The sequence below is a fragment of the Pinus tabuliformis genome, chromosome 6 (assembly GCF_031772625.1).
Source record: "Pinus tabuliformis cultivar Carrire ecotype Pingquan chromosome 6, CPIR1, whole genome shotgun sequence".
NCBI classification, from domain to species: Eukaryota; Viridiplantae; Streptophyta; class Pinopsida; order Pinales; family Pinaceae; genus Pinus; species Pinus tabuliformis.
Window position 1 is genome coordinate 1,570,177,135 of NC_142292.1, and position 24,724 is coordinate 1,570,201,858.

At 40.4% G+C, this 24,724-nt stretch overlaps 1 protein-coding gene across 1 annotated transcript in view; it reads right to left on the bottom strand.

Moving 5' to 3' along the window:
* The window catches only part of LOC149264779 (uncharacterized), a 275,432-nt gene that overhangs the window by 32,762 nt on the left and 217,946 nt on the right, over positions 1-24,724 (bottom strand). The window contains exons 5-6 of the mRNA XM_089390351.1: positions 6,653-6,815; positions 4,743-5,110 (exon numbers count right to left, since the gene is read on the bottom strand). Coding sequence (XP_089246477.1) covers positions 4,743-5,110; positions 6,653-6,815 — 531 coding nt within the window. The remainder of the gene's footprint in view (positions 1-4,742; positions 5,111-6,652; positions 6,816-24,724) is intronic.

Here is a 24,724-nt window from a genome sequence, read left to right on the forward strand (position 1 = left end):
CTCGATTGAATTTCATGACATCAAGGAAAGAAATTGATCAAGCAACCGAAGGACCTACGAAGAAGAACTTGCTAATGAAAATGAGAGTCCCTAGTTAAGAGGGAGCTCTGACAAGTCCCTAATTAAGAGGGAGTTTGGGCAAGTTCCTAGTCAGAAGGAGCTTTGGTACATTCCTTTATAGGAATAGGCATATCTTCCCTAGTTGAGAGAGAGATATAGACACAACATTCTTGTCTTCACTTGGGAAGAAAGAATGGAGGATTGGGTAATCATCTGGCATCCAATGCTCTTTGAGGGTGTGTAGGGCATCCAAGATAAGAGTAGGCAAGAGGATCGATAATCTTTAAGGGTTGGTTACCCAAGATAAGGATGGTCCTAAAAGGTCATACTCAGTGAACACCCGGGTGGGTATGTACCTTGAGAGACAATGATGAAGGTGTCTATAGTCATTGGTCTCACCATCATTGTACTCTAATCTGATGAGAGATAGAGTTGTCATTCAAGGCCTTGTTGTGGAAACAATGTTGGTTACTATGATGCTATACAGATGAATTACCAATCCAATTCTTCTTATGAGAAATTCTTCAGATTAAGAATGACCAAGTACCATTATGAATACCTCCCTAGTTAAGAGGGAGTGTTGTAAAATGTAACTAGGTTCAGTCTTCATAATGACATTGTAATTATGATTTTGTAATAAAGAAAATGAATTGATTATTATGCTTGCTTCATGGGTTTCATGACTCCCATTGAGAGCCTTAGGATTTGTCTTTAAAGTCAAAGAGTCAATGTCATGTATGAAGAGCTCTTCTTGAGCATATGTAAAATGTATGAGTCAATCTAGTGTCTAGATCGCCCTCCAAAAGACCAGCACAGATCTCCTCACGAAGTCGACCTACAAGATGAATTAAATAACTCATGTCGACTCATATAATGAAGACACAACGGTTCTATCTCTCATGTCGTCTTATATGCATGACTAACCACTATATATAGGTGTGTAAGGATCCGCATTACAACAAGACAGAATTTGGATATCTCTAAAGTTTTTGGTGGGTAATTACAGTCAACCAAGTTCAGACAGCCCTGAGATTTTCATTACTAGTTACAGTCAACAATTCGTGGATCTCTCTCTGAAGTTCGAATAAATAATGGCAATCATCAAGCTCGGATCTCCATAGAAGAACAAGGATGATTTCTCTGAAATTTGGGTCACAGTCACAGTGACAAGAAAGGAGTCTAGTTCGGATGTCAAGATACATAATGAACTCGGAATAGTGATGAAGGAATAGCGAAGATCTTTCATGATGAAGGGACAACAAAGATACAAGCAAGGAGGATCTATAGTTGATAGTTTAGATGCCTCTTTGATGGACAGTGTTATAAAGTAGATAGCTTGGATGATGAAGGCTAGAAGGAACTCAGATCTGTCATGAAGGAATAGCGAAGACATTATAGAGACTTCGAATGATGCAAGGTACAATTCAACGCTATAATGGAGACAATACTTTGATGAGCTATGTGCTATGATTCGGTTCAAATCTATTATAGTCTCGGTACAACTACAGTAAGAAGATCTCGGTGCTATGATGAAGTCATAATGACAAGAAGGATCAAAGGAAAGAGGAAGAGAAGAAGAGGAGACAGTGTCTTGGTCTTGGTCTTGGTATTCGTCAATTGGAATCTCTATAAGAAGAGTTTGTGTGGGTTTTCCTCTCAAAGAGTGAGAGGCTTTGGCCCTGGCAGAAAGCCAACATCTTGTGTTCTTGTCTCTTTTGTTTTGGTAACTATTTGATGAAGTAAGAAAATACTCTAATAAAAACAAGAAAAGATTGTGCTAATAAGAAAAAGTAAAAAGTACCTCACACATAGTTATCATCATGAGAAGAATCTTATAAGCTAATTGTCCTCGATTCTTCAACAGTTATCTCAGTGAGTAAATTCGATGTTGTCACACAAGCATGGTTCAGAAATCATTGCTATCTCAAGATACAAGTTCGGTGTCATTGCAAGGATCAAAGTGTGAAGATGAATGACTGCTACAGGAGCAATAGAACTAAAGAATGACAAGGTTGACTTGATGGATGGAGGTAGTCTCGAGTCTAAGTTGTAAGGGTCTTGGTCGTCTCATCTTGAATCTACTGAAGGAAGAATTTTGACCGGGTTTCCCCTAGAGTGGGGTTTTGCCCTCACAACGTGCCTACATCTTGTGTTCTCTTCTATTGATGATAAGAAAAGATAATTCGAAAGAACAAATAATAATAATGAAAAACATCACAAGATAATGTCATAAAAAGAGAAATCGTGTAATTTCCAATCTTTGGACTTCTCAACAGTTTTACCATAGTCATATACTAGGTCATGCAAACAATTTTCTATTAGTGTCTTTGTAAAGGGAGCACTTAGCTGCTTGAGTTACCTTCCCTCACCTTTGTTTTCCAAGCCCCCAATCTTGCCTTTTTCTTTTCTTCTTTTGATATGATTTATTTAGCAAGCTTTATTGATTTATCAAGTAATAATGATGATATGATCCCCCTTTAATGATGGTCAGTTTATCACTTCATCTGGGTAAGGATGTTAACTAAGAGTTCCTTTTACTTTGATAGGCATGATATGCACGGATACTCTCAGGGACAAGTGGCTATATAAGAGCAGTGTAGAACTCATGCTACAACTAGCTTTTGCTTGTTTTGCATCCCTTTCCCTTCTTTTGCATTTTAACACTTGGTTCATGCACTTTCTTTTCTTACAGCTGCATCAACTTCAAGTATATTCAAAACCTCCTAGGACAAGGCCAATAGGGAACCAATATGAGCAGCTAACAACTACCAATCAAAAGATGGGCTGAAGGATGTCAGGGAATGATGACAAGTGTTAAGTATGAAAAACATGGAGCACTATGATTATCAAAGTGTCCTATTTATGCCCCTTCTAAACAGTGAAAGAAAGACCCCCAGAAAGGTCAGACTGGACTAAGGACACATGATAACCACTAAGGAGAAGTAAGGGAATAAGTACATAACTATGTTGTAGGAAACGTGGTATAGAGGCCCGTTTCCGTACGGAAACGGGTACGAAACGCGGAAACGCGTTTGGTACGGCCGTGAAAAGCGTTTCCGGCCGTACTGCCACGTTTCCCGAAACAGAAACGTCGCCAGTACGGCCGGAAACGCGTTTCAGGGCCGTACGACCCACGTTTCCTCATTAACTTGTGTTTGTTTTATTTTTATTTTTTTAATTTACTTTTAGGGTATGTTAGTGACTTCTTGTTGCTTCTAGATGCGTGTCTAAAGTTATAAATGTGAATTTTTGCCCTAGTGTTGATATGCAGTTCATCAGGAAGTTTGAGGGATATGCAGTTCATGGTAATGTTAAATTCTTAAAGTAAAAGTGATATTCTCTTTTATTTTTCATTTTCATCCTTTTACTTAAATTTTTAACATTACCATGAAATGACTCAGGATGTTTGAGAGTGGTTTCGCCCTCATTGGATTTCATATGGAGAAAGTAGAATTTTAGATCTCACTCAAAATCCAGCAGACTTATTTGTTTTTCAGGATTTCAGGGTTGGAGGGATTGCAATGTTTCCATTGGATTTTATCATGTACTAGGGTATGGAACTTGTATTTAATCAAGAGAACCAAGCCCTTTATGCAGGGGAAACTCCCAATAATCAAGATCATGTAGGCTACTAGGGTATGAAACGTGTATTTAGTCAAGAGCACTAAGGTCGTTCGACTATGTAGGAGGAGACTCCTAATACAACAATGGTCCTTCTAAAGAATGGGATGTGGATGCAAAAAATCCTGATTTGGATCTCTCTTGCAGCCTTATAGTCTTTATTGTACTTGCAACCTCATATATTAATATAAATAAAGGCTGATTTTGAGATTTGGATATATAATAAAGGTTGCTTTTGGATATTCCGATATTTTTATTTTCATTATGTGATCATTCATGAGTAAATGTGATGTAAATTAAATCTTAATGTTTAAGTGTAATAAATTATAATGTATCATTTATACTTTATATGATATATATATATATATATATATATATATATATTCGCATTTCCCCGTTTCCAAAATTTGGGGAGGTCGCGTTTCGTATCACTTCCCGTTTTGGAAACTCGCACCCGTTTCCCCGTTTCGTGCAACTTAGGTACATAACCAATAGCAATCTATAATCCAATTTCATCCTATGATTCGTACTATAATTCCTCAAATATTAAATGAAAGCATTTGAGCTCAAAGATGGTTAAACTACCTCAAAATAGATGATCAACCTTCATTGGATGAGAAGACTAGATGGAATGCCCGGAAAATGGATGAGAGGCATCTGAGGGTGACTCTCTGTGGATCATGGTAGGGATGTTCACTGGCAAGTTACAAAGTAGGAGAAAATTTTATCCTAGGGTTACCCATGTATTTGGATGGGTAAGAGTTACCCCATCTGTCTAGACTCTAAAGTGGAAAGGTGTGTGCTGAATCAATTTTTAAAGTCAACAAATGCATTAAGCCAAGATATTCATTACAGATATTTATGACAGATGGTTATGATAAATTCATGATAGGAAGACCTTTGGAAAATAAACATTTCCGATAAGCTTCTGGAATGAACAAGACAGGCTAAAATGTGAATTGCATATCCATGTCTCTACATATGCTTCTAAATCCATGCAGAAAATGTTGAAGGAGAAGGAGGGGTAACTGCATAAAAAAATAACACAACCACCTACTTACCCTGTTTGCACCATGAAAATATTGAAGTCAACTGGATTTGGCAATACACTCATCACTTTGCTTTCCAACATATGCTTGAAATCTGTTCTTCCATACTGCACATCATATCCAATTATTCTCTTGTCTGCACCCACAGACAGTACAATCTGCTTTTGCTGCATCCCGGCAACTCCCATTACTGCAGAGGTGTGCAAACTTTGGTGCAATGCCATCGGTTTCCAATCAGCATCCTTCTCTTTTTCACTCCACAATACCACTGCATGATCACTGCCCCCAGTAGCAAAGTGGGTATCATCCCAAGGCATAAACATTATACTGTTTATGATGCCCTTTGTATGGGGCTTATCTTCCAAGAAATTCACGTTCCCCTGCAAATTACAAAATCAGGATAAAGAACAAATCAATACAATGTGGGAAAATATCCTTGAATTAATTCTTAACAGAAATTATATTTTGGTATTACCCATATTTTTGGTCCATCGTATGTATGTAGGAAAGATTGTTAAGTATGCATCAGATATACCTGTTATTTTCATTTCAATAAATTTACAAGTAAACAAAAAAGAATGATATAGCATCTATCATCTCAGAATTACAGACCACCAATAAATTCTATTATTATTGGGTCATGAATCTGGAGTGAAGTGGACAAAAAAATGTTGAGAAAGTAACTCGTTGCAATGGAAATTCAAGGATGCAAAATTGATCTATCAACTACAAGTAATGTCAGTACATTTGCCTGATCCACATGTAACTTCCATAGTGGCTATATCTCATTAGTAGAACAGGATTTAAGCCACGCTAGCTGGGGAAGGAAGCAAAATAGGGATTTTCTTAGTTGGAAAGCTAAGCCAACTTCTTTTATGACACTATACGACCTGAAACACAGATGGTGGCCGTATGACTTTGTTGTACAGCAATCGGATTTCATAATGGTGTTGGCCAGTTTATTTAATACATATAGCTCTTGTCATGAAGAGTAATAAGACAAACTTGGACGCATGGACACAGTGCTGTACAGCAATCAGATTTCATAATAGGGTTAGCCAGTTTATTTAATAGATATAGCTCTTGCGGTGAAGAGTAATAAGACATAACTTGGACCACATGGAAGCCGCCATTCATTTAGATTATCCATTTGCAGTGGCGTAGTCTAATGAGGCAACTTATTGATTTTTCCGTCGGGAATTTGGTCACATGATTCTCGTTGATATCGCAATGTTTCATTGTTTAAATTGCTCTTTTGAATGTAGAAATAGATTCATCACCCTGCAAAACCTTGGGGGCGCTCGGATTGTGCAGACTCAACTTAAAACTACAATTTTCCCAATCTTTAAGTGGATTTCAGGCAAAATCAACCAGAAAATGGGCCCAGAAAAGGGCCACAAATTCACCTCATTAGACTATAGCATTTGCAATAAGGATCTATGCTGTATAGTTACTGATAGAGGGAAGGTATCATGCAAAATACATGAGATTTGTTGGAGGATCCACTATAATACATTTCCATGAGTAAGTTACAAGTACGAGAATATGAAAACAGGTGTCAGGAATATCGATCACAAAGAAAGCCTGTAGGTTTTTAACTTTTTCTTTCCAATTCACTAAGTAATTTTTCATGACATTACGGTCTATCAGAGACAGTGTTGTTAGGTATCAACACAAAAATGTTAACTGGAATAGAGAAGCACAATAGTCACAAAGCATAAGCTTGCACAAGAGAAAGAGAAATATATAGGCAACAAAAAAGTAACTGCTAAATAGGACTAACTTATTAAAAGCAATGACATACTATTAGATCATTTAAGTTCTGCGACAAGCAGATTTCAGTTATAAAAGGAAAGAATATTGATAGGTTAACATAATTCCAATTTTTATTTGTAAATCCAAACAACGAGCATCTTGTTTACCTTGGACGCGTTCATGTTAATAATAGATACTTGATGGTCCCCCCCATGGGCACTGTAAGCTGCAAACAACCTGTTTCCATCAGGGTGCCAGGTCATGTCTTCAGGCCACCTTCTTTGCCCTGGAGATGTACATTCTATCGTCCTAAGAACTGTTAAGGCCAAGCTGAAAGAAACATCAAACAATCAATAAATTTAACACAAAAAACATGTAGTAAATATAAATTAAGCCCAAAGAAATCAGTTATATCATCTTCTCTACAATGCAAGTGCACCATGTTAATTATAGATTGATATAAAATCTATTTTGGTTGTACTAGCTCCATATCCGAATTTCACCCAATGCCACATTTACTGGTTTACAGGATTTAATGGCCCTAATATCAAGTAGCAATTACTTATTTTAACTCACATGTTTAGCATACATTGTAAGCGTGCTCATATTCCCTAGCATAAATATGGCCATTCAAAATTATATAGTTGTGGAAGTTTCTCCTGTATGAACAAGTTTTCCATTCTGTTCTATCAAATTAAATTATTGGCTATAGAAATGTGCATGGAACATGACCTATAGATGTAACAAAATTCACCGATAGCAAAGGTTCCAACTTTTATTGTTTAGAATAATCAACAAAGCAAAACATCTCTATACCTCTAAAACACACTTAGAGAGCTGTTGAAACGCCAAAATATTAGATGCACACAATTCAAATACATATATTGGAACACAATTAGGTGTTGTGTTTCGCATAATCCAGTTTCCAATGACAAAGAATACCTACCAAGAAAATAAGAAACCAATGCTCCATCCTAGTGGGGGTAAAAAGACTAGTGTTCATAGAAAAAGAGTCAGTAACGTTTCAAGACAAGGTTGTGTTACCCATCAAAATGGGTAACCCTATAGAAGAAAATTTTTCTCCCATTCTTCACATCCAACCAGCTAGCCATGCAGCCCCTGACAGCAACCACTAGCCAATGACGTGCCATTATATCTCAGCCACTTGCATCAATGATATGCTTCTCACCCATCCATCAAGAACACGTGGACAATGGTGGGCTTCCAATCAAAAGGTACTTTATTCATTTTGCAATCGGGTGTTTATGCTTGTTTGTATTTGGGCATTTTTATATGGATTATGGGGTGACCTAGAAGGAGGGGTTTTGACTGTAATCTTGTTCCCTCACCATAAATGGGGGGTTAATCTTCAATCCTAGTCCAATGGGACCTCCCTTAATGGCCCAACGGGTATAGGAGGGGCACTACTTTGGAAGCCTTGATTGAAACGACATAGTTCCATCTATTCCTACTCCATACTTGCCACTTTCCATCATACATTAAAATCCCTTACCTCACGTCCATTCTTTGAGTTCAAATGACCATTGGTTCTCTGGGATTTGGCACCCATACATCCTCATACCTAAGTAGGGCCCGGAACTTTACCTTGAGAGGTTGATGCAACTAAAAGAAAAGAAAGAACATATCATGGCCACAAAATAAAATAAAAAGAATATCAAAATGCAAAATTTGGTCGGACATACACATTAACACGTGGACAAAAGCCTAGCATGAGCTCTACCTCACTCATCATGGCCATCAACCAATTCCTTAGCACATGTTGCTTAATTACATCACAAAAAGGACCTTTGCATGTCCCAACCCTGATGAGCAATGAAATGACACATCCTTAAGGAGTAATACAACTATTATACACCATTCAAAGCAAGCTCTAAACCTTTGAGATGTTAGCAGTAATACAAAGAAAAATCAAGCGAAAGGCGCATAAGAGGGGTGTAAAAACAAAGGTCGAGCTAGTACCTCATGCATTCATGATTGTTTCCTCCTAACATCTATACCTTCAAGATGTGGATCCCCGTCATGCTAGTCCCTTTGACCATGGCACTTGGTCATGAAGTCCTCTCCCCTATTTATCATCATTATTATTCACTAATACCTATCAAGTGAAGTGTGGAAAGAGTAAATTTCACTTCCCCTTGGGCGCTGGAAACACCTAATAGGGTTGTCCTTTAACCACTCCTACCAAGGGAGGAAACACCATTGTGAATTCAAGGCCCTAATTTTGGAAGGGAAATCTTATTTGAAGCATTAAATAGCCCTTTACATTCAAACTTGGTCCACTTAGATGCAATAATGATTATTGTCCCTGATGACTAGTTGCTTTCACTAGAATTTATGTTGTGATTATCAGGTGGTTCAGCATCCCATGTCCTAGGCACTTACCCACAAGTACCCATGCCCCTAAAGAGAAGTATATTTGCACCCAAAGGTGAAGCGTTGAAAGCCTTAGGTCTTCGAGTAGTAGCAGCACATCATACCTATCCCTGGACACCTCTTCCACCCCGAACATTTTGCCACTTTGCACTACATTTGATGATTCTTCAAGATGATACAACCTAGATCTACCATGCCCCCAAGCGACCTTAGCACCTTAAGAGAGATGGCAACTGATTCAAGGCCAACATGAGGATGGTCTTGCCTTCAAAAACTTGAAAGGGCTAGTAACACCTAGAGAGGCCTCGGCCCTCAACGATGGGGTAGAGATGGACACTTTTTCACAATTGGAGACCCATGAGACCCCTTTGTGGTGCCAGGGTGAATTTTGGGTACCCTAGAGAGCCATTGACTAAGATTTGAGGGCCAACCCTAAAAGGATGATTTTTAGGTGCTTCTACATCACCCTTGAACTCTAGAGCACCAACGCTTGGCATTTGGAGTATTTTCTATGGATGACATCGACCAAGAAGGCCTCGCGACTCACAAGTGTGGGTTTTCTTTTGCCCTTATGTTGAGAGCTAGTGGGTTGGCTTATAACCCAATGCATTGTTGTAATCTAACTTATTGTCTAGGGGCTTTTAGGCTAAATTATGTCTTGTACTCCTCATATAAATAGAGAAGAGGATCATTTTGTAACTCATCATCATCACTTCTAAATTCAGCCTCTCTTGGGGGAATTTCAACCTCTTGCACCTATTGGAGAAATGAGATCTATGGAGCATATTGTGTTTTGTGTGAAAATTCTATCACTGCAACATCTGATTTACTTTTTCTACTTATTCTTCAATAAGTTATTTATGAAATTGCTTCAATAAACATTAAAATAAATTTTGTTGCAGATATCACACCGTAATATAGAAACAAACACATGTACAAGAATCAACACATTGACACAGATATTTTGGACAATAGTCACCAGAAAAACCCAATGTGGGAACACTGATGCAGCAAGGGAAGAATTTTATTATTCATCAATTCTTCAATACAATAGGGTGCCAAACTGGCTTACCCACAAACAGACAAATTCTCCAACACTTCTCCTAGTCCCAGCGTCAACTTAGTTGACCTCTGCGTGGCTCCCAGACACTCTGCGTCAGCCTTGGGCCTCTCTGCGTCACCCACGCAGGCCCTTTAATGACTGCGCAGTCTCCTATTGCCTCTGTGTCTGCATGAAATGCCCTGCATCTGCCTCTCCTGCCACAGTGCTGGTCTCTTGTGGCTGATCCCTTCTCTCTGTTCCATACTTGCTGCCTCCTGACTGCTCACCAGACCACTAGTTCGAATTTCTCAGCTAACCCCGCTCCATAAATTGAACTGACTGATCTCCCTCAGTGTGTCCTCCAAGTGATCGTAAATTAAGTAAATTAAGTGTTCACAGAAAATATATGGCTGCATTGTGTAAATTAATCCCTGATGAGGAGGCAGCTGCATTGGTACAGAGACAGTTGAGCAACTATACGCTTAACACTGGTCCATTTGGGAGCATGCATGCAATTAAAGATCGAGAGACTTTTTCTTCTCTTGAGTGGTGGAACATGCATGGAGGGGGTACTCCACTTCTACAGACTTTGGCATTGTGGGTGCTATCATAGGTGGTAAACACTTCTTCTGCAGAGAGGTGTTGGAGCTCTTATTCTTTCATCCACAGTGTTAAAAGGAACAGGTTGAGTTTAGACCGGGCAGAGAGCTTGGTTTATGTTCATTACAACTTGCGATTGTTGTTCCATTACTGTGAAGATGCAGAGTCTAATAAAGACCTGTTGATTTGGGACAAGAATCCAGAGGAGCCCAATTTGGAGGATGGAGTGTTGCGATTAGACCAATTAGAGGATGCTCTTATCCAGGTATGTCCATTGTGGTATGAATTTTCCAATTTTTCCTTATAAAGCATTTATATTCATGTTTTTAATTTTTTTGTTAACTAGTGTTTTCTTTTTTTGCATGAATTTTTTGAGCGATTCCAGGATGATGATGATCGTGTTGATATGCCACCCCCACCCCCATCTAGTCCCTTGGTTCCTAGGTTCCATGGTTCAACACCAACAGCAGGGGGTTCTTCTTCCTCAATTTCAATGCCACTGCCACAACTTCCACAGGCACCATCTTCTTCATCGCCACCACGTGGAGGCCTGCCACCACAAGGAGGCCCGCCGCCACGTTCTCTTTGTGGTGGAAGGAGGAGAGATTAGTAGATATATTCACAATCTACTACTTTTGTCACAGATTACTCATTAGACTTGTAGGCTTGTGAATTTGAATTTTGAACCTTTTTGTCTTGGCGGTGACCAAGTGACATATTTTGTAAACATTATTATTTGAATTTTGGACATGACAAATGTTGACAGTTGCTCATTGGCTAGATAAATCAAAACATGCTCTATGTTTTATGTTTTATAATATGCTTAAATGTTTTATGTTTTATAATATGCTTAAAAATTTGATGTATGTTTGTAATAGCTAGAATATAGATGGTTGTTGTACATACTAGTAACTACAGTGGAATCATGGATGCCATATCTATCTTGATTTATGCAAAAATATGCATGTTTTCATGTCTTCTACAATTAATTTGGTATTTGGGGTGTTTGTTTTAAGTATAAATGCAAAAAAATATATATATATATATATATATAGCAGACACTTCCCACAGACGCTTCGCTTCCTAGATTTTTGGAAAATGACGCTTCCACGTCCCAGCGTCGTGCAACATTGAACCAAATAGTAGAGATTTGGATCTGCGTCACTCTTGACAAATCCCATCTTCTGCAAGTAGCCAATAATTCAACCATACCATGCTCTAGGTGTCTGTTTCAACGCATGCAAGGCTTTCTTCAACCTGCATATATGAGACTTCTTCTCATGTGTCTCAAAGCCCTCTGGTTGTTCAATGTATACCTCTTCTTCTATTACCCCATTCAAAAAAGCCTTTTTGACATCCATCTCATGAATCTCCCATCCCATCTGAGCTGCAAGAGATATCACGGTCCTAATAGACGTATACCTGGCTACCGGGGCGAAGGTCTCCTCGTAGTCAATTCCTTCCTTTTGAGCATACCACTTAGTCACAAACCTCGCCTTGTATTTCTCAACATTGTCATCTGCAATGTATTTGATATTGTAGATCCATCTCGAACCTACCACTGATCTGTCTTGAGGCCTTGGCACTACCTCCCAGACATCGTTCACCATTATGGAGTTGTACTCCTCTACCATCACGTCTAGCCAAACCTAATGTTGAGCTGCCTCCTTGAAACTGGCAGGCTCCCCATCCTGAGCTACTAATGCCTGATATCTATCTCGCTATTTTTGCTCCCTCCTATTGTTTCTTGGCACACTGATGAAGTCCTTTGCATTTCGCAAAATCTGACGAAGTTCCCTGCTAGTTCTTCCTCTGCCAGCAGGTGCTTCTGTTAGCTCCTCCTCCTCATCCTAAGAATCTTCCTGACTCGAGGAAGAGTTTTTTTACTTCTGTTGGTTGAAGAGGCTTAACCAGTGGCTCATCTTTTGAATTCTCCTCAGAAGGCATCTCACGAGATTTTCTGAAAGCCCTGTCCTCCATGAACTTTACATCTCGTCGAACTACTACCTTCCTACTCCATGGAAGGTAGATTCTGTATGCCTTAGCATTCTCGTTATATCCCACCGGATACCCCTTTTCTACAGTCTGATCCAACTTCTTCCTCTTTTCCTCTGGTATGCAGCAATATGCTAAACTCCCAAATATCCTAAAATGACTGACTTTAGGTGTCTTCCCTGTGAAAACTTTATCTGGAGTAATCTTGCCCAACGCCCCATGAGGAGTCTTGTTCTAAACATAGACTGTTGTGTTGCATGCTTCTGCCCACAGGAATTTCGGCATATCCTGATCATACATCATGGCCCTAGCTGCTTCTACAATAGTTCTGTTCTTTCTTTCTGCTACTCCATTCTGCTCCGAATTGTAGGGAGTTGTCCACTCTTTTTTGATGCCCTCCTTAGCGCAAAAATCAATGAAGTCCTTATCGACATACTCTCCACCATTATCTGAGTGCAAAACTTTTATTTTCTTCCTAGTCAGATTCTCCACCAGAGCCTTGAACTCTTTGAATCGACAGAAAACCTTGTACTTGGTTTTCAAAAAATAAATCCAAGTTTTCCTTGAGTGGTCATCAATGAAGGTAAGGAAATACTCAGCACCACTGAGAGCTTTGACGGACATAGGTCCGCAGATATCTGAGTGTATCAATCCTAGTACACTCTTGGCCCTGTGTTTGCTCCTAGGAAATGTTGCCTTGGCATACTTTCCTAGAGCACATCCTCTGCATACATCATCTCGTTCCGCACTCAGATTCAGAACTCCTGTTATAGTGCTCCTGAGAATTCTTAGAGCTCCATAGTGCAAATGACCCATTCTTCTACGCCATAGTTCATTCAAGTCCTTGTCTCCATGACTGCCTATTAGTGCCATTGGTGATTCTAGTTGTAATCTATACAACTTGTTACTTTTGATCTCGATCTGCACTTTCTTTTTCCAGCTCGGGTGTTTGACATATACCTTCTCCTTGATGAAGTAGACGTCATAGCCCTTGCTTTGAAGTTGCGACACAAAAAGTAAGTTCATCCCCAACCCTGGTACACGCAGCACATTTGTAGCACGGAACCGTTCTCCCGATTCTGTTTGAAAAAACTATGGTACCCTTCCCTACTGGAGTACACTTTGCCTTGTTTTGAAATTTCAGCTTCTCTTCTCGATGTTCTAAGAAACATTCCTTGATTCCCGTCATATGCCACGAGGATCCACTATCTATATAACACATTTCTGATGATGTAGTACTAGTCATACAAGCCACTTCTTCTTCCAGCCTGGAAGCCAACATAGAGAAATCGAAGTCTCTTTCTCTTGTGCAATCCTCTGAAAATTTGTGCGCGTCCCCTGATGTGGATGCCTCTACATCGTGGCCTCGACCCATGATTAATTTTCCCTTCCTGTCTCTAATTACTCGCTCTGATACCATGTGAAAATTCTATCATTGCAACATCTGATTTACTTTTCGTACTTATTCTTCAATAAGTTATTTATGAAATTCATTCAATAAATATTAAAATAAATTTTGCTGCAAATATCACATCGTAATACAGAAACAAACACATGTACAAGAATCAACACATTGACACAAATATTTTGGACAATAGTCCCCGGAAAAACCCAATGTGGGAAAACTAGTGCAGCAAGGGAGGAATTTTATTATTCAGCAATTCTTCAATACAATAGGGTGCCAAATTGGCTTACCCACAGAGAGACAAATTCTCCAGCACTTCTCCTAGTCCCAGCGTCAGCTTGGCTGACCTCTGCGTGGCTCCCAAACACTCTGCGTCAGCCCCTGCTTAACTACGTCAGCCTTGGGCCTCTCTGCGTCACCCACGCAGGCCCTCCAGTGACTGCGCAGTCTCCTGCTGCCCCTGTGTCTGCTTGAAATGCCCTGCATCTGCCTCTCCTACCTCAGTGCTAGTCACCCGTGGTTGATCCCTTCTCTCTGTTCCATACTTGCTGCCTCCTGACTACTCACCAGACCACCAGTTTGAATTTCTCAGTTAACCCTGCTCCAGAAATTGAACTGACTGGTCTCCCTCAGTGTGTCCTCCAAGTGATCCTCAAGCCTTCTCTTATACTTTTCTCGTTGACAAATCAACGGCCTAGATTAAGTCCCTAATCAACGGCTAAGATTAACTCTAGCTCGATCCATGACTTTTGGACCCTTCTAACACAGTTTTATATTAATTCACATTAATATTTTATTTTCCCTAAGTTTAGACTTAGGGACTCCATTAAAAATATTAATTATTTTAATATCTCCCAAACTGTTTAGAAACTGCCCAAACCATTTCTGGGTATTGGAGATCTCATGTGCTTTAGCCTCTCCACCAATTTTCGTGGCTAGAGCACATCCGATGCGACCCCAAATCAACATTTTGGAGTTTTGTTCTTATCTTTGGAGAAGTTGCCTTGGATCACTGATTGGATTGTAAATGCATATTATTTTGTAAGTGCCTTTTTATGGAAAATTTCTGATTTCAGGTCTATTATATGGAATATATTGATGATCTAGGTTAATATTGTGCCCTAATTTTGTTGAATATCAACTATACTAAAAACTAGATCATATTATTGCATGCATTACTCATTGTATCATATGTGAATGACAATCTCCTTGGTGATCTTACACTAGCTCTCCCAAGTGAATTTTGATCCCTCACAAAGGTAATAGTTAGGGTTTTGATGCCACGGAATCAAAATATCCTTAATCCTTTGCAAGTTGTAGCCAACATTAAGAATCCATAGACTCCATCAACCCTAGGACTAGGCACTGGCCATCCATTCTTGGTGATCAAGTCAATTCTTATCCATAAAAAACGAATTTTCTCTCTCTACATAATTTGGCCCTCTTAAGGCCAACTGGCCAACTAGGGCATAGTGTGAATTGGCTAGGAAGAGGAAATTTTGGTCTTGGAAGGTCTCAATGTCTAGGGTTGAGTGGTTGCCTCAAAATCATTCCCCTTTGGTTTCCATTCCTTCAATTTTCATCCATAATTACTCTTGCCCTAGTTGTTTTCCCTAAGATTAATCCCTAGTTTGGTTATAGCTTTAGCTTGAGGGCTTGTTGAAGGTTTCATGTGTCTTTACCTTGCTAACACTCACTATTGGAAACCTTTTCTTGGCTCCTTGACCTTATGTCATCCCAACTATCAACCTATCAATCAAACCCTAGGTATTATGTTGCCTCAATTTGGCCTCTCTAAGTGATTTGCTTCTTCTTCATTCTTAGAGCCTTAAACCTAAGTTGTGCCTTTCTCTAAGAAACCTCTTAATCACCTTATACGTTGAAGCCTAAAATATCCATTATAGGTGACCTTATACTGCGACTCCTCCCATTCGAGAAAATCCAAAAAGCAGGGAGTAGTAGTAGTGGTGATAGTGGGAAACTACCTTATTGTTGTCACTTGATTTAGTGTTTGCCTTGTAGGGTACCCCTCTACAAGGACTGCTAGATTTTGCGGCAACAAGTTGAATAAAGCATAAATATTGTGCTTTAGATTAAATAGCCTGTAAGAAGTAAATGTATATTATCCTTTTGATTTTCCTTTACAAAGTTTGGCATTCATATTGCACTGTAAATTGAGCGTAGGTAGATACGAGGTAGACTTTATTATTAAGATCACAAGAAAGAGAGAAGGATCAAAATCAACCACCAATATACCCTAAATCAAAATGAACCATAAGCATATCATAAAGAGAAGAGAATAGCCTAGATAGTTCCCACAAGCTAAGAGAAAAAAAAAATTATCCAAGATAATACAAATTAAATTTTGAGTTGTGTATTTATAATCTTATACACAACTCAAGTGAGGTGCCCCTTCAAGAGAGGGTTATAGGCCCACATAATAAAGGCACACACTCCAAGGGAGTGACTAGGCCAACCTAGTCAAATATATAAAAGTCTCCTTGTGGGACGACCAAGTGAATGGCACAATGGGGATGTTATCCCCTCCACCTGGTTTCAAATCTCACGAGTGGGCATTTTGGCCCAATGTGATAAGGCTCAAGGAGTAGGTTGCCCCACCCTCGTGGAGTCTCGGCTATTGTTAAGTCATAAATTCCCTGTATATATAGCTTATGAGTTGTTGGATATACTCTTGGTGTTATAGTGGCAGTTGCTAGGTTTGATCTTGGGCCTCGCCAAATTACTCCACAAGTTACTAATTCACCATGGTAAAAAATAAATAAATATATATATAGATATAGATATACAATAAAGAATATGCTTAACAATAAATGACCACATGAAGATTAAACAACTTGTAGGAAGTAAATGCAATTATCCTTTTGATTTGCATCTACAAAGTCTGGGGTTCAAATTTCCCTTTCAATTGAGCATTAGTAGATACCAAGTAGACTTCATTATTGAGATCACAAGAAAAAGAGAAGGATCAAGTGCAACAACCAATAAACCTGCATGAACCATAAGCATATCATAAAGAGGAAAAGAACCCACAATCAAGAGAAACATGAGATATAGCTCCCATAGGCTAAGAGAATCATGTTTGCATACTAGAGAATCAATATGATGAGATAATAGAAATGAGATCTGGAGATGTGTATTTATAGTCTGATGTTTGTAGATTTCTATAGCAAGGGTTAGCAAAAAGAAAAACTATGGGTTGCACCTAGTCCAATAAGCAATGATGTAGATTCTAAATCTAAATGTATTACCAATGCTTTAATTATTATAGAGAATATTAAAAACCCACAAATGCTCAAATAACATCAACTCACCCTTTATTTATACACCAATAAAGGGGCTCCACAAATTCATGAAGAGACACATCTATTGGACAATTTTACTTCAAGCCTACATGACTTGAATACCAATAATTATTTGTCACCTTCAAAAATTCATTTCTCCACTTCTACAACTCAAAATTCAACGATTCTCGAAGCATTGGATTCTCCTTTCCGCCCTCTATCGTCTCATGCCATCACATGTAGAAATGTGCTCCCGGAAATGCCCCAAATACAATTTGGTGCAAAACCCCATACTTGAGTTCCAAGCCCACAAGTGACCCTTGTGGTGCTTTGCCCTCCAAACCTCGAACCCTAGGGCTTGGAATACCTCCCAAGCTACACAAATCAACACTCCCTCTTAGCGACGGAGGTACTTCCAAGACTAGGAAGTAACTCGACATCATCATCACTGCTCACAACACTTGCCCAACTCCTGATGCTCACAATCACAGCAATCCCTATACGGTGAACTAATCCCTTCTCGGAAGTGTCGTTGTCACTACTGGAAGCACCCTGCTTCTTTTCTTCCTATAATGTCTTCCACTCTCTCCATGATTCCTTCTTGCTAGTTGTAGGAGCGCCCTTGCTCCCCACTGACCACACGCTCTTCTTGGACTGCAAAGTCTCCCTCTAAATCTGCAAGCTTCCTCTTGAACTTGACTCCCTCTGAGCCTCTAAAATCTGGGCCTTCTTCTCAGGAACCTGTACCTGCTCCTTTGAATCCTGCAACTTCACCTACTACTGCTTCTCTGGAACCTGCACCTACTCCACATGCTTGTTTCCATGATCCACGGGCTTGCCCATCAACCTGTAGAGACCATGCTCTCTAACTCCAAGTACAATCCCGTCGGACTTAGAACCTCTGGGCCTGAGTCTAGCCTTTCCATCCTGGAACAAGACCTCAAACCCCTTCCTCTCGATCATCGAGACGGAAATCACGCTATATTTGAGTCTTGGTACAAACAATACATCCTAGACCCACATCACACATTTTGTCTCCATCCAGAATGGCACAACACCCGATCCTCAGATCTCCAACTAACTCTTGTCGCCCAACACCATGTGCAACTTTGAGTCCCATTCAGCTAGAGTCTCAAAAACCTCCTGTGACCCTATCATATGCTCTGACGCACCACTGTCCACGTACCATCCATCCTCATCGACAATACCTTACAAGAAATGAGAGATCATAACAAAGTCCTCCTCCAATTTCCTGGTGAGATCGTCTATCTCAGCAGAAGTGGCAACATCGATGACCTTCTTTCCTTGCTTCTTCTCGTCATCTCCCTTCTTCATCGAACATCTCGACGAAAAATGACCCATCTCACCACAGTTGAAACACTTGACCTTACTCAAGTCCTTCTTTTGCTTACCCTTCATTCGTGCTGCAAATGCCATGTCATCATCGAAAGACTTCATCTTTGGATGAAGATCCTCATCTTGCACCTCTTCCTGAATGAAGTCGTCCCATAACCTATTCTTGTCTGGCAATTTCTCTTTGGCAACAATCCCTTTTATGAAGAGCTCCCGTTCCTCGATGAACCCTTTCAAAGCAATCCTCACCATATTTCCATCTGAAATAGTCAAACGACGGCAGCAAGCTCATCTTTGACCTAAGACAATCTCGTCATATACGAAGTAACGCCTTCACCCTTTATCATCTTGGTGGACTTCAACATATCCTCCACTACTAGTACCTGGTTCTCGTTCTTATTCTGGAACAAATTTTGAAGAGCCATCCACATCTCATGAGCATTGTTCTTCCCAGAGAGATGAGGTATTAGGGCATCCTTCACACCATCTAGGATGATCAATCTCGCCCTCGTGTCCAAATCTTCATATATTTCCAACTCCTTAGGACCAGTTGGCTTCTTGATCTCTTTCTCTGTGAACTCCCAAAGCCTATTGACCTGCAAGACCAACTTGATCCTTTCCTTCCAAGGACTATAGTTGGACAACCCCTCCACCCTGTCCTCATACCGGAGACCTACTGCAACTTCAACAGTATAGTGAGCCCTTCACTTACAATGTGACCAACTCCCTCTCACGTTGTACTTTGCTGCAAACAACTCTGATTTACTTACTTCCAAAGTAGCTCAGACACGCTCCAATACCATGTTGAATTTCTACAACCTTGGGTCTAGGTTAGAGTCTTAAAATCACTGACGCTAGCAAACCAAGAATCTCAACCATAAACTTCTTTGCACGGCGGAAATATAAAGCAGTAAATCACATATGCACAAATATACACTTTTGACAAAATTGTACAATATTGTACAATCACCAACCTTTGTTATATTAAACCAAATCTGAATAATAAAACAGTCTATGGTATGCAAGATACAATGACAAACATCGTTGCAGCTTCTATGTCGTATCTTGTCGTGTCGGTCTTTCGCTTCCGTACTGCTCACTAGCTGCCCCTTAGTCCTTCAAAGGACAACACATCGATACTCTAGGAGGGCTGCCACCTAACAATGTTGCATATCACTGCTGCTACATGTACACGGGCTCATGAATCTGCTCTCTGGGTAGGAATTCCCAAGCTCCAATCTGCCTTCCAGTAGCCTCCTTTGTTCATCAAAGAGCTACTCATAAGGCTGCAAACTTCACCCAATCACTCACCAACAACGTCCTTCTTGTATGTTGCTCTAGGGCTACTTTGGGTAGCCAACACATTGCCCTCCAATCAGATCAATGGCAACCAATCCTTCACTATAAGTTCTGCTCCTAATTGAGGTCTACAACTACCCAAGTTGACCTCAATACATGGCACTTATGGGCTGCAATAATTCTGTCCACACTAGCACTGATCCTCTAGCGCCCAAATCAACATAAATACATACCTCTGCTTCTTCAAGGGCTGGTGTTTATTCTCTGCACTTAGGTCACTAGTTAGGGCTTCCTTGCTGCCTGCTACAGCCCACTTTTCTTCACTTCCAAACCTCCCAAATAGTGCAACCTTCTCCCAAAAATGTATCTTATCCTACGTCGTTGTTATGTCCACCTTCTAGGCCTCCAAACGTTGCCTTACAGCCTATTGTTCACACAGAAACCTGCATGTGTCTCTCTGTTATTCTTCGGCCTCCTGAACAGTGCCTTCTAGGCCTGCGGCTGAGCTGTAGCAGCTCCTCCTAGCTGCAGCTCACTTGTGGGAGGAAGATTCCACAAGGAAAAGGCTTATCCACCACCCAGAACTACTCTACAGGGTTGCGGCTTCCTGTTGTTGAGATCTGTGGCCTTTTAAGGGATAAATTAACCCAAAAACAGTCCCCTACAAGCTCCTCCTTCTCCCATAGCAAATTTGGCTATTTTAGAGGTGTATTACTCATGAATGGATGCACATTAGATGCGCAAATAACATCAACTCCCCCTTTATTTATACACCAATACAGGGGCTCCACAAATTCATGAGAGACACATCTATTGGACAATTTTACTTCAATCCTACATGACTAGAATACCAAAAATTATTTATCACCTTCAAAAATTCATTTATCCACTTCTACAACTCAGAATTCGATGATTCTCGAAGCATTGGATTCCCCTTTTCGCCCTCTATCATCTCATGCCATCACATGTAGAAATGTGCTCCCGGAAATGCCTCAAACACGACTGGGCGCAAAACCCCATACTTGGGTTCCAAGCCCACAAGTGACCCTTGTGGCGCTTTGCCCTCCAAACCCTGAACCCTAGGGCTTGGAGTACCTCCCAAGCTACACAAATCAACAGATTCTTCTTATTCTTCTATTAGATCGAGATTGTTCAGTTGATGATCAAAGGAATTGAGTTATGAGATATGATGGATATTTTGCTGTTGAGATTTGACCTCGGGATTAGTAGGGTTTGAGGAATGATCTCCCCTACCATTGATTGTGCATTATTCCTCTATGAGATAAGATGTAATGACAATGAATTTGTTTGTATTTCTTATGATTGAGATATGTTCTCTCCAGATATGTCACAATGCAGCTATGATGAGATATTCTAGATAAGGCTTATAATGTTGATGGAAAATCCTCCCTAGTTAAGAGGGAGTGTTAAAATACGAGGCAGCATCGGGAAGAAATTCCCTTAAGAAATCCAATAAACCAATAAGGAGAAATTAAAAAATTGGTAAAGATATTATTTCTTGGCACAAACTTTTATTTTGAAAATAATTTCAAAAGCAAATGAATATTTGAATCATAAATCTCCCGCCAAAATATTCAAGGTCGGCTTCTTCCAAGGGTTATGTCCCTTCGTCCACATCAACAACTATATAAACTACATTAGGTTGATCTTTGAAAAGGCAATGCAAATGGGACATTTCAATCTGAGATTTTTCAGTGGTGTGAGGTTTGGATGGTCTCTCTATGATTCGAGTTATGATCTCTGTGGAGCATCTATAGTTTGTATGACACAGTTTGTATGGTACCTTGATTCACAGTTCAAAACTTTACATGGCTCCTCTGAGGCATCGTCATACAGATCCTTTGCTCGCTCCCTCATAGGTCTCGACCACTTTTTGATATGGGCATCACAGTATCACATCAGTTGTGGGCATCTATATATATGATCTGGGCATCATAGTATCGCATCAGTTATGAGCATCGATACATATTATTTGGGCATCATGGTATCGCATCAGTTATGGGCACCAACACATATGATTTAGGCATCATGGTATCGCATCAGCTATGGTCACCGATACATATGATCAAGGTTTCATATTACTTTGAAGGATTGCACATAACTGGATCGCATAACGTATTCTCTATTTCCCTCACTCAACATATTCGTTGAGGCCCCCGCACATATATTTTATATAGTAGCCTTCTTATTACAATGGCTTAGCATTATTTCTGTGGTGACATATCTCTAATGGCATTTCATATGTCTTGGATCTCTATTAATTACATGGACTTCGGATCACTACATCAAATAATACAGCATATCCACATCACTATGTGTATGGATTATTTTCTCTGCATCTCATAAATAATTCATGATATTTGTGGCAATGGATTTGATACAGTCTCACAATAATTGCTAACTCTAAATTGTTTGCATCTATGGAAATAAGCATGAGAAATGATATTGTTGTTTGGGCGTTAACCTATATGCACGGTCCTCTACATTATATATATGGCTCAGTATTATTTTATCTCAATGTTATATATAGTTGTCTCTGACTCTCTGCATAAGGAACCTCGGCTTATCTATGATCTCGACTCACAACTATATATATATAGATGGTCTCAACTTACAATATATATTTTTGAGCAGCGCTAACATGGCTTCATTCACATATAGAGATCCTTGTGGGCTTGTCTTTAACTCTGAGTAGGGGGGCTTCTTCAATAATATTTTGATGATTTGGGGTAGCATCAGATGTGCTCTAGCCACGAAATTTGTTGTAGAGGCTAAGGCACATGAGATCTCCAATACCCAGAAAGGATTTGTGCGGATTCTAAACAATTTGGGAGATATTAAAATAATTAATATTTTTAATGGAGTCCCTAAGTCTAAACTTAGGAAACTTAAAATATTAATGTGAATTAATATAAAACTATGTTAGAATGGTCCAAAAGTCATGGATCAAGCCAGATCTAATCTTAGTCGTTGATTAGGGACTTAATCTCGGTCGTTGATCTGTCAACGAGAAAAGTATAAGAGGAGGCTTGAGGGTCACTTGGAGAACACACCAAGAGATCAAGATTTCGACTTTCTGGGGCTGGGTTTGCTGAGAAAGTTGAGAGAGATATGGAGTTGCAGCTGAGGGGCAGTGAATACAGACGCAGAGAGGCAAAGAGAGTGCCAGAAGGATCAGCGTAGCAGCCGAGAAAGCTAACGCAGAGGGAAGAAGCCGAAATTGCCTGGAAATTCCGGAACAACCGAAAAAGCTGACGCAGAGGGCAGAAGCCGGAACTGTCGGGAACAACCGAAACTGTCGGGAACTGCCGGAACAACCAGGAAAGATGATGCAGAGGGCAGAAGCCGGAACTGCCGGGAACAGGCGGAACTGTCGGGAACTGCCAGAACTGCAGGGAAAGCTGACGCAAAGGGCAGAAGCCGGAACTGCCAGGAACAGTCGGAACTGCCAAGAACAGTCGGAACTGCCAGGAAAGCTAACGCAAAAGGCAGAAGAGTCTGATGCAGTCCCTAGAGGTTGATGTTGGGGTTTTTCGTGGGGCAAACTGGCGCTGAGGAGTTGCCAGAGTGTTTATTCGGGGTTTCAGCCGAAGCATCTGTCTCCGAAGGAGAGCTACTACTGCCAATATTTTTCTCTATTGGGTAAGATGGATTTGTTACCCAGATTGTATTCTGAAACTGCTTAATAAATCAAACCCTCAAATAGTTGCACCGGTTTTCCCGCATTGGGTTTTTCTGGGGACATTAGTCCAAAAATAACAATGTCATTTGTGTGCTTGTTTCTGTTTCCTTCAGTTGATGATCTGTAATGTGTTGAGCATGTACTTGTGTTTATTTTCAGTATTTACATGGTAAATAACTTGTTAATTAATCAGAACAAATAGGAAGGAATAAATCAGGAGAACTGAGGACATCAGTCGAGCAGAGAAACAGCAGCACAAAACAGTTGCCCTGAGTGACAGAAGTTGTTTCTATCAGAGTAGCAGCAAGGAAGGGGTGACGCAGTGCCTGCATCATCAAGATTAAGCCAGGAAGACGCAGCGCAGAGGCTGGGGGATTCAAAGACAGGCTCACGCAGAGCCACCCAAAAGCCAGGAGGGCTGACGCAGTTGGCTGAGGAAGCTGATTTTCCAGTGTCGGGATTGCGTAGAGCCTAGGAGCTCTGAACTTCAGTTTGCTGGGGTTTAGGAGGTTGTGGGTAAGTTGCAAAGTGGAGCTAGTGGGGTACTGTAGTCAGAACAATACCTAATAGGGAAAGGCCAAGGTAGAGGGAGTTGCTGCTGAGGAGGATTTCTAGCCAAGGAATCTGGATCAGTGTTGTTGTTGCACAAACAATCAGAGAGGGGCAACTTGACGTTGGCAGAAGGATTTCTAGGTGGGAAATCGCAACTCGGAGGGAATCCAGAAGAGAACTTCCAGACGGGAAGTAGAGAGACTTAGCAAGAGTTGAACCGAGAACTTCCAGACAGGAAGTGGAGAGACTCAGCAGGAGTCAAACAGAGAACTTCCAGGCTGGAAGTAGAGAGACTCGGAGGAGTCAACAAGAAGATCAGAGAGAAGGCCATGAATGGGCTGAGGGATCAGAACAGGTTGGATGAGGCATCCAACTTTGTCATCTAGAAGGCCAGGATCCTTTCTGTTCTATGTGCCATGAGTGCACACACACCACTTGAGCGGAAGTGGGGAGACATCGAGTTGTAGTCAGACAGACTACAGGCAATGAGGGGCAGGATCCTTGAGGTACCCAGCCTCTTGGATTATACCTTGCTATGGGTGCCTCGAAGAGAAGTAGCAGGACTGGCGGATGTGGGTGGAGACGGATGCGGAT